Source organism: Apaloderma vittatum, unplaced genomic scaffold, assembly GCF_000703405.1.
Source record: "Apaloderma vittatum isolate BGI_N311 unplaced genomic scaffold, ASM70340v1 scaffold39386, whole genome shotgun sequence".
NCBI classification, from domain to species: domain Eukaryota; kingdom Metazoa; phylum Chordata; class Aves; order Trogoniformes; family Trogonidae; genus Apaloderma; species Apaloderma vittatum.
The window spans coordinates 1-11112 of record NW_009722974.1 but is presented as its reverse complement, the minus strand read 5'-3'; the positions used below and the strand labels follow the sequence as shown (position 1 = coordinate 11112).

Below are 11112 nucleotides of genomic sequence, written 5' to 3'. Positions count from 1 at the left end.
ATAAATAAATAAATAAATAAATAAATAAATTGGGGGGGGGAAATAGGTACACGCGTGACATGGCAAACCACTGGATACTGCCTTCAGTCAAGTACCAAGTTCCTCATCTCCTAAACCCATTAAATCTTTAAAAGAACATGAGACACTTGAAAAGTCTTCAATCTGATGAGCTAAATTCTGGGATTCTAAGCCCTGTCTTTAACACTAGGATATGTTTGGCTGTGGAGGAGTCACCTTTACCATCCTCCTTTTCTCTTTTTTGGTGGGCCAACATCCAAAATTCTCTCTACAAGCAGCTTGAGCATTCTTGTTTGACAATTACTATATCCAGAGCTTGACAATTACTATATTCAGAATTAGCTAAGTTCCAATTAAGAAATACGCCAACACATTAGCTGAGGGAAGAAAAAAACCAAAATCCCGCTCCACAAGCACCACAGCCATGGCACAACCACAGTTGCAGAGACGGTGCATAGCTGCTGACTACACCAATGCCTGTCAAACAGGTGTTTCTAATCCAGAAATTTTCCACTATACTCCATCTTGCCAGGCTCTACAACTTAATGATATCTATTTAAAACAATGAATGTTGTCATTTGATACTAGAACGCTTTGTATTAAAAAATCTGCTGTGATGGATCATAAATCTATAACCAAAATTCACAGCATATGAATTCATAACACAGTTGTTTGATAAATCCAGTCTGTAACTTTGTTTTGCTATGATTTTTAACACTGGGTAAATATTTAACAATGAATCACCAAATTAATTAGAGTTTCTAAGTGCTGATATAAACTGAACTTCACAGCAGACTAAATTCTGACAACACACATGAAATACCCAAACTGTAAGAAGAAAGTAGTTGCTTAAAGGTTGCTGTACAACAGGTTCCCTATCCTTTTACAGAGAAGTGTATAATTTATTTTAAATTTCCACTGTATTTTTCAACCTTTAAAATGTAAAGAAAACATGTAATCATTTCATTGTTTGAATGCCAGAGCTGTCTTTGTCATGCTGGCTGTATTTTGAAAGAGCTGCAGTGACATCCAGCGGTAGTTCAGTTGAAACTCAAGCTTAAGCTTACAAATTTGGGAAACAAGACAATTCTTCCCAATCCACATGAATTTCTGTGTGACACCATGTTCAACAGAAAGAGAGCACGACAGCACCCGCTGGGATAAGCCTAAGCAGTTTTTCAGAAGTCAGGCCTTCAGCTGACAAAGGAGGCCAACATTCATTTCACACCATCTACCTGGAACTTCAGAATCTGAAGATTTTCAACCCAGATGCCTTTTCCACTCAAACTGTTAACATCACTTTCAGGACCATAACAGATTGTTCAACTACTGGAAATACCTCCTTTGTAATTTAATGTCTTCCATTACTCATGAACATCTAGTCAATCAAAAGCTCCCTGTACAGTCCTCACATTAAACACAGAACAGCTTTATTCTCTCAAAAGATTTCACTTTTCAGAGAAAACAAAACACACATCATAAAACGACTCATCAGAAAAAAACATGATCCCAAAACACAGCAGCAACCTCTTCCTACACTTACTAGGTATGTACACCTGTGTGAGCCAACTGAAGAGTAGCAAAACCAGATGGAAAAACCTTCAAAAGCTCTTAGCCATATAGTTAAATTTTAGGTACGTCCTAAAAGAAGCGGGGAGTTAGATCTGGTGATCTTTATGGGTCCCTTTCAACTCAAGATACTCAACCATTATATGAAAAGCTGTATTCGTGCAAATAGAGGTAAAGCACATTTCTAGTGCTCCATACAAAATTTGTTCTACAGATGTATGTTAATACAAAGCAATTTCTTGGATTAAGAGGGAGACGCAGCTTGACGCTATTGCTGCACCAGGAGGTTAAGCAAGATTGGTAACATAATGTAGATTTTTATGAACAGGGGCTAATTTTCAGCTTGGTGTGCATTTCAAAGACTCTTCTTCCAAACTGATGGCAAGGACTCAAGTGTTTTCAGGTATAGAAAAAAACCCCCACCTGTATGGCAAGTTGCAGCAAGGCAACCTAACGTTTTCTTTTATAGGTATCTGGCTATTTAGCAAATAAAATTCTTAAAACCGTCTAAAACCAATTTGCTTCAGATTTAAGCCAAGTTTCTTCAGGAACTATTGGCCATGTGAAAAGGCGAGACCTATAGCTTCAGCAGTTCCTTGGTTAAGTATTCAAGAAGAAAAACAAAGAATAGGTACACACACGTGCTATAACCTCCTCCTGTTGCAGATAGAGTCACAGAGCCTTACGGTTTCCCTCAAGTGCTGTCCCATGCCACTGAAATAAAGAAAAATTGTTTCTTCATTACCTCGATTACAGATAGTGCAGAAATTGCTTGGTCCTTCACTATGTTTCTTCAAATGATCTGCCATATAAGCTGCTCGCAAGTACTTCCCACACACCTGGCATGGAACTTTGTCTTCATGACATGCTAGGTGTGAGCGCAGTCGGTCACGAGTGGCAAAGGAAGCATTACAAGTCTGCAGGTATAACGAGAACCATGTGACTCAGCAACTCTGCTCAAAGCACAGATACTGTTGATTATATTTAGTACTCTTTAGAGTAAATACCTTAGATCCTGTGCAAACACAGAAATGACATGATGCACAAGCCACTTGCCCAAAATTAAAAGATTCTGATCACCAACACATTCCACAAGATGAGATGTTACTACTCAAAAGAATTAGGAGAACAAGAAAACAGCTCTAGCATACTGCACAGTAAGATTTAAATCAGGATAGAGTTGTAAGGCCTTAGCTCCTCTCTGAGCTAAGATACTGAAGATAATGAAACTTTAACATTTAACAAAAGAAATAGCACAAACCATTCAATTTAAAGTAAGTTCTGCCATTTCACTGAGCCATTACAATCACTTTAGACCACTTAAAATATTCTCTTATTCATCTTACTCAATTTTACTCTTTGATCTGATCAATCTTCAAACTTCAGTATGCTGAATCCCTTTGGAGTAGGAAGACATACAAACAAAGGATCGGAGAACTGGCTGGGATGAGAATATGACGACAGACAGTAAAAGAGCCACCCTGGTATCCACTGTAGCAGCGCAGACAAATTGTAGAAGTGAAGCCTCAGAACTGAGCAGGTAACAAAATAACTGCATGACACTGTTAATCTGTGTACAACTTACCCCTGATCAAGGTACCATATTCCACTTACTACCATGACATAAGCTTGATTTGGCATAAGATAATATTGATTCTACTTGTCTATTTCTCAGACATAATCCATGAGTGAAGGCTCCCTCTCCTTTAGAATCATTATAGCAACTGGTGGGCACGCAGACTATGTATACAGCCTGTCAGAGCAGCCTGCCAGTTCTGAAAGGCTTGCTCTAGCTCTAACAAGTGAAAGAAAATAAATCACCAGCAACATACAGTAAAGTTATTAAAGATACAGTCTAAAACCATTGGTCATAAGCACGAGAGGAAAAACAAAAGCAAACATATGTTAGAATGGCCAGACCAAGCAGGCAACAGTGATATTCAAGAGTGTACAGTGTTTTGTTTATACCACCTATATAGAAAATAACACAGTGTTAACATGTATAACCAGAACCCCTCAAGACATAATATGAGGCTACTAAGCGATGTGGGAGCTGGATATTTTCTGTCTTTTCAAGTACCAGTGTGTAATTAAACAACTGTTTCAATAGAGACAGATTTGTAGAATTAACAATCTCAGTAAAATTCCAGAATTATAACTTCAAGTAAATGAAATTGATAATAGAGAACAGAATAATCCATATAATTTTAAATAATTTAGTTAGTTGAGAGCTTAATGCACAAAACATTGAAGGCAGCTGAAAAGTACCTATCGATTTCAACAGGCTTTACACTCCTTCGATCCTGTGAGATGCTTAAGTATGGAAAACTCCGACAGAGCTGCAGCCACTCTGCAGCAAGCACAGGACTTAGCATCTCAGAGGATCAAGACTTAACCAACTTAAAGACAAGGGTAAAATCATTTTTATTTCTGCCATATACACAGTCAACAAAGATTCATAAATTACAAGTAGTGGGGATTAAGAGACAAACTCTCGAGCATGAATGATTTCTCTTCATTTGAACTCTCAGTACACAGCGCTGAGCAAAACAGGTGCAGCTTTCACTTACTACAATGTTCTTAGAGGTAAACACTCATTTAAGGCAGGACTGCAGCACTGATACTAATCAATCTGCTGGATATCTACTAAGATACAGAACCAGACAATCAAGGATGACAGACAAGAGATCCATCATCAGTAAGTCTGAAAACACTGAGCCGCAGTAAGCGTCCATACAAAAGCATTGGGAGTGCATTAGGTGATGAAGCAGACCAGAGATAAATCACATAAACCCAGGGATGCCAGAAGTAGAACTACATCTGTCCCATATTGAATTTATCAAGTTGAAAGCTTAGGGCAAGGCAATGCAATAATTTCGGTGTTTGATTTCCCACTCTTGCTGCTGAGTTGTGCAAAGTTAACCTTTGGATAAACTATACAGTAAATATGTCTGCAAAGAAGCTTAAAAAAAAAAATTAAGTCCGGTGAAGAAAGCAAGAACCCGTGTAGCTGAATTGTAACAACGGGAGACAGGACTAGGCTTAAAGAAAACCCCAAAGTTAATATTCAAATAGTTAATATTTATAAAAGGTATAAAGCAAAAAAAAGTTTTATTTTACAGAAGATGTGAAGTGCTAAATAAGAGCTGAGTATTTATCATTAATTGTTAATCATAGAAGAAAACTCTCCAGTGCTTTCCTATTAAACATTGCACAGGTATATAAATAGATCAAAAGGAATATATATAAAGTTTAAAAAACATTTTTTAAGAAATACCTCTTGAAGTTTCAACTTTTCTATGGATGTGGATGTCTCTGAGCTTATTCCATGGTGGCTGCCATTTTCCTGCTAATAGGCAGGAAGTAAGAGAAATTAGGACAGGAAGAAACTCATTCTGCATTGAAATCAATGGGAAAAGCACTGGACTTGGGATGCCAATTTTAGGCTTACTTAAATAAATAGATCTTTTTGTCAAAAGTTGTGCTTTGACTTAACCTGCATTTTTCTCTTTTTAAATTGTCAGAAGAATAACCTGTCTCTTGCCACTGAGAAGCAAACTTCTGTTTTCTCCCCTTGTTCTTCATGTCTACAGATTTTCTGATCACCATTTCCTCCCAATCTGCAGCCTGACTCTCACACCATTCACACTGAAAAGCTGAAAACCCAGCTTCACCCCTTCCCATGATGAGTCAGCAAACTGAGCTAACCCAGAAAAGTGACTTACCCCTTCTCCTACATCCAGAACTCAACTGTCAGATTAAAAAATGAATAAAAAAACAAAATCAAATATCACCACTACAACCATCCAGGGGAAAATATGCTTAGTGCCATTTGGTGTCTTGTCTGCACACCAAAGCAACTTCTTGGATCTGATTTCTCTGCTGCCTTGGCTCTGTGGAAGCCTTCCCTATTCTATTTGAACAGTACTGAAAAGCAGGAATCAGGTATTTCTTTGGCATCAGGTGCTAGAGCTTCGGATAGCTTTTCAAAGATCTGTGAAGCACACTCGCTATTTTAGGGGGATGAATGCAGTATGACATGCTGAACACCAAAAACTACAAGTGTTGCAGTGCTGTTCAGCCTACACTCGTCCTGCTTCTCCAAGCTTCACTTCACTTATTCTGAAGTTGAGCTGACACCTTCACACTTCTGTTTTGGTAGTCCCAAACATACCACAAGGCCAAAAAAACATTAGATATCCACCGGTTTGCAAAGACATGTGAGAGTTCAGGTAAATGACCAGTGGATTTTGTTTAAATCGTAACAAAACACAACTTCCAAGAATGCCATGACAATAGAGGATTCCGGCAAGCTTTTCTGTTTACTGACAGAGTATTTCTCTTTTGAAGTAAACAAAAACAATGCATGACAATAATAGGAATTTTCAGCATTTAGGAACTCAACAAATTCAAAAAGGATGCTCAGTGCTGTTCAGGCTACTCCCATGGGGAACTAATTTGCTAGAGAAAAATCAATGGAAAAAGAATGGAAAAAGGGGACACAACATGGCAATATTAAGCCATTTTCCTTCTCTAGGTGGCCAGATTCTGTGCTTAGATACACATCAGGGAACAGAAATGTTACTGGTTTTCAGATAATCACAAGCAAAACTTCATCAATTTACACATCAGCTTTCAGATTTGAATCAAATTTTCAGCATGATAGCATCCCTTCTGTGGTTTGTACTATGTATATCATATCCACACATATTTAAGAAGACTTTCTAATCTGCAAGAGTCTTATGAAATATTTTTTCAAATACACACAACAGCTCTGTAACAGATTTTCTAGAGCTTAAGATTAATGAAAAATTAACTTTCCAAGGTTGAGCAGTCAAAAAATCAAGAACAAACCAAGCCTGAATGACAACCTCAACTCAGTCCTGATGCTTGTAACCTATAGCCCACACGTTTTAACTGAAATGAACAGTGCATACAGTATTACGGTACTTTAGTAAGCACACAATGAGAAAAGACAGTTCTTAGAAGCTGCTAACACAAAATACACGTATGTAAGGAGACGGAGGTGTACAATCTTAGCTTCTGTATTTCTTTACTTTCTAGCTTTTAGTGTATCCTCTGATTCAGAGAGCTTATGTTTAATATTCTTAAATTAATTAGAAAACTATAAGAAAATTATCAGCCATCAGCTGGCAAAACACAGTTCATGTCTATCAACGTTATTCATAAACTGTGTTCACTCAGTAGCCTTGATATCAATTGGCAAAAGACTGATGAGTTTCTGATGAGTTTCATTTTTGCACTTGCACACAAATATATGCTTATGGAAAAAATCTGTAGTCATCTTTGGTTCACCATCCAGACCCCTTGCTATCCCCAGATTGTGAAGTCTTTGTATTTTAGAAGAAAAAAAATCCTCTAACCCTCACTGTCTTAAAAAAAAAATAAAATCAAAATTATCTTTCTCCAATCTTCTTTAAATAAGTGGTTAATTAAATATTTATCCAGAGACCAAGCATGGAGACTGTTAGTCTAACACATGTTTTAGAAGACTGCCCATCAACTATGGTAGTGGGTGACAGTGGAAGCTGATGCACAACTTTGGTTTTAGTTAACACTTCCAGGCACCTTTTAAATCTCTCTAGAAATGAATTACAAAATATCTTTTTTGATTTGATCTTTCAAACCTTAATAAATAATTTATTTGCTGTAAAATAACTACATATTACATTCTGACATTGTATTACAAAGGCTACTGTGATGCTGTTATTTATATTCTCTCTCTAAAAAAAAAAAGCTTCCAATTTTGCTCAGTGCAATGTTCTGAAGGCTACGTGGTGGGAAAATAAAAAAAGTATCTTGGCAAGCTATGATAATTTACCAATTTTATTTGAAATTATTCTAAAAAAAAATCAGCATTGGAGCCTCCTGTTGGCAACAACTGCAATTAAAAAAAAGCAGGGAATTGAGGGTATCATGGGTAATACAGACTCTGAGTCCAAGGACAAGGTAAGAGATCCAGGGTAAGCCTGGGATAGAACAGTAGGGAAGAAGGGGAGGGAGGCAGGAGGACCAAAGCTGTAGATGACACAAGGGGCTGTGGGACGGGAGGGATGAAAAGCAGCTGTCACTGTTGAACACCGATTTACCAACACCTATCCCGGTTCACGCAGAGATGGTATTTTTACTGACACTTCATAATTGTCTGCACACATAAACGCAATGCCACAGATTCCCCATACATCAGTCTGAACCCCTCCAGCTCCTACCTGACACTTGTGAGGTCTCTCTGAGGTATGCACCTGTTTGATGTGTCCATTCAAGTGGTCTGGCCTTAAAAGAAAATACACATAAGCACATTTAAAACAAACGCTAAAATTTAACTTACAATTTTAACCCAAAATAATTACAAAAGGAGTAAGGTCCCAGTGGTGGATCTATTACAAGTGCAGTGATATTTAACTTTCCAAGAACCAGATTACCAACAACTGGGACTCTACCTTGGTAAGTACCCTCTGCAAGTTGCTACAGAGGCAGCATCTTCTCAGGAAGAAATTATGATCAGAGAAAACAGGAAATACAAGCTGCAATTTTCAAGCCTGCATGTGCCCTTCCAAAATCCTATTTAGGTCTTGACAATCAAGGCACTTTGATTCACAGTTGCTGAATCCTTTAAAGTCAGACCCTTTCGGTTTACATCCCAAACACGGATGTAAGAAGCCAGCTTTAAGCACCTCTGTGCAAAAAGACCAACGCTAACCTCTGTTGCTGTGACACATTTCCCACCAGTAAGATGAAAAAGTATTGTCCTAACTCACAACTTGGTGGGGAGACTGCATTAATACAAATGAAGTGCTCTGAAGGTCCCAACTAGAAGGTGCAATGGAAGAGCAAATTATTACTGAAAAAAGTTAAACCGTTCTTCACAATCAGTAAAGCCTACTTTGAAGAAGAGAGGACTGAATAGCTGCAGATTTTCCTGGTGGGAGTTTCTCCCAGTGGGAAGAAAGCTTTTCATTGTATGAGGCCAAAACTGCTTGGAAACAAGTTCTCCACCCTCTCCTCCCCCAACTTTCCAGCTGCGCCAATGAGAGGGCGCGGGATGGAATTCACGCGCTGCAGACAGAAAATAGACTGAACTTTGCCGTCAGGCTGTTAAACCTGATGCTCAGCAAGTGGGCTGGAGTGGTGTAACCGGAAAGACTGGTTGGGGGTCCTTCTAGGCACCTCAAGCCTAGCAAGCTCACGTGCAGCCCTACTGAATGAAGGAAAGGATATTAAAATTACACATCGTGCTTCCAACTTCCTTTGGCTGCTGCTACGACTGAATACTCAAATGTAAAAGAAAGAGTCTCTACTTTGCATTTATACTTTGAGTTTACAAAGATGTGTAGACATTTTTATTGTTTAACTGTTAGAACAGCATCCCTGCCGGTTCACATGAACTTACTGGGAAAAAGGAAAACTCAGCATGTATCTTTCACTTTCCCTTGTTGACAAAAACCTTTCATACTGCAAGAGCAGAAATCTTTCAAGTGTGAATAAAGATAATAAAAACTGGCAGATGATCCTGGTCGCACTATTAATAACAAAAATACTTTCACTTCTAGGTACAGATGAAACTTTAATTTTATGACTTTCCATCACTAGATTTGCAGTCCTTATGAAGATGCATGCATAACTACTGCCGATTTAAAAAAGAAAAAAAGGGAAAAAAAAGCGTCTATATTTTCTTAATTTATTGTGGTAACAAAGAGTCCCTCCAACAAGACGAAAGCTAGCGGGGACACAATTCCTACATTTACACAGCTGGCACAAACCTAGCCCTAGTAACCGTTTGATTCGTTTTTGTATCTCTATTCATTACCTCCTGTTAGAGCAAATCAACTGCTGTAGAAAACCGTCTGCTGCTTACAGAAGTAACACTGAGCGTATGCACCCCCCCTCCCCCCACTACTTCTGGTCTCAAAGCGAGCATCAAACTTCAAAAAGAGTTTCAAATTCATTAACTCAGACTATAAGAAATCACTAACACAACTACATGTACCAAACTACTTAATAAATTAACTCCCACAAACAGCAACAACAAAAATCAGCAACATTAAATTCACAGATCTTACGTATGTTGCAGGGCAGAAACAGGATCCCCTTCAGAAGGATGTAAACCCAAAGGACACAAAGACCATGTATTAAAAGACACTTGATGCTGCAGCCTTTGAAATCTCACCTCTTCCTTCACATTTGGGTGATAAAAAACATTACGAACTAAGAGAAATGAAGGGAAGTTAAGAAAAAGAAAATTTAAAATGGATACGAGAAAAATAAGAATCTTGAGATGTATTAATATTTTGCACTTCAACAGCACCTTCAAACTACCTACAAATCAGCAGTCTCCAGGCACTTCTGTGAGGTAGGTAATTATTTCAATACCCATTTCACAGAAGAGCCATCTGAGGGAGAGACTAACTGATTTGTCCAAGGACAGGCACACAGCGAGCCTGGGACAAAGCTGGGAATGTTACCCAGAAGCCAGCTGACTCCCGGTTCTATGTCTTAATTACTTTTAAACCCTTTCAAGAGACTGTAGAATAGCATCCCAGAGGAAACGATGGAAGTCTCATTTCTCGAGACATTTTAAAGTGGAACAGTCCAGCTACCCTAGGTACAAATTGTTCTTGTTTCCCACGGGACGGGAAAGGCAACTTCCTAGGTCTCCGCTTGTGTCTACGGTCCTTATAAGTACTCTCTTACCTGGAAAAGCCTTTTCCACAGCTCTGGCAGATGTAGGGCTTTCCCACAGAGCCATCATGGGATCGAACATGATAGGACATCCTGTCTTTCCGCTTGAACCGTAAGCCACACACTGGACATGAGTAAGGCTTCTCGCCAGAATGTGACAGCTTGTGCCGATTCAGGTGGTACACGTCCCGAAAAATCTTGCCACAGATCTCACAGGCCACCTGTTTCCTCGTCCTGCTTCTTTTCCGGGGTGCATCAGGATCATCCTGACCAGGGACACCGTTTTCACCCAGTCTTGGGGGTGGGATGTCTATGTAGCCCAGCTGTAAGCTTGTCACCCCGTGTTGAGCCTCGTGCTGGCGAAGACGATTAGCATCCGTAAACACTTTCCCACAGAGGCCACAAGGCAGGATACCAGCCTCTCGCAGGCCCCCTGGGGTACCAAACATCATGGAGTCCAAGAGATTTGCTTTGCGGGGACGCCCTCTGCCCCTCTTGGTGCCTAAAGTAGGGGCACTAGCAGCAACATTCTGGAAGGGCGAGGCCAGCAGCGGTGGGGACAGAGGTCCTGCCACCATGGGCAGACGGTCCACACCCTGCAGAACAGGCAAAGAGGACTGCGCAGCAGTAAGCGCGGCCCGCGTGGCCTCGTCTTCAGGCATGCCAGCGATGCCGTTGCCATTGGGTGCCAAAGCGGCACCGTTGGTCATGTCAAGAGGGAAGCCAAGGTCGGTGGCCCCCGGACGGAAAAGCATGATGTCAGGCCGTGCAGGGGGCACGAGGATCTGCACATTGGACTGCTTGATGACCTCCTGGCAGATGTCA

At 39.8% G+C, this 11112-nt stretch overlaps 1 protein-coding gene across 1 annotated transcript; it reads right to left on the bottom strand.

The window, feature by feature from the left end:
* Positions 1–2332: 2332 nt before the first annotated feature.
* PATZ1 (POZ (BTB) and AT hook containing zinc finger 1) lies at positions 2333–11105 on the bottom strand (the record flags this gene model as incomplete). The annotated part of the gene is made up of 4 exons (XM_009871946.1): positions 2333–2504; positions 4865–4933; positions 7818–7881; positions 10300–11105. Coding segments are annotated over 4 exons (1111 nt in total), but the record flags the coding sequence as incomplete, so codon positions are not given.
* Between the last annotated feature and the right edge of the window lie 7 nt (positions 11106–11112).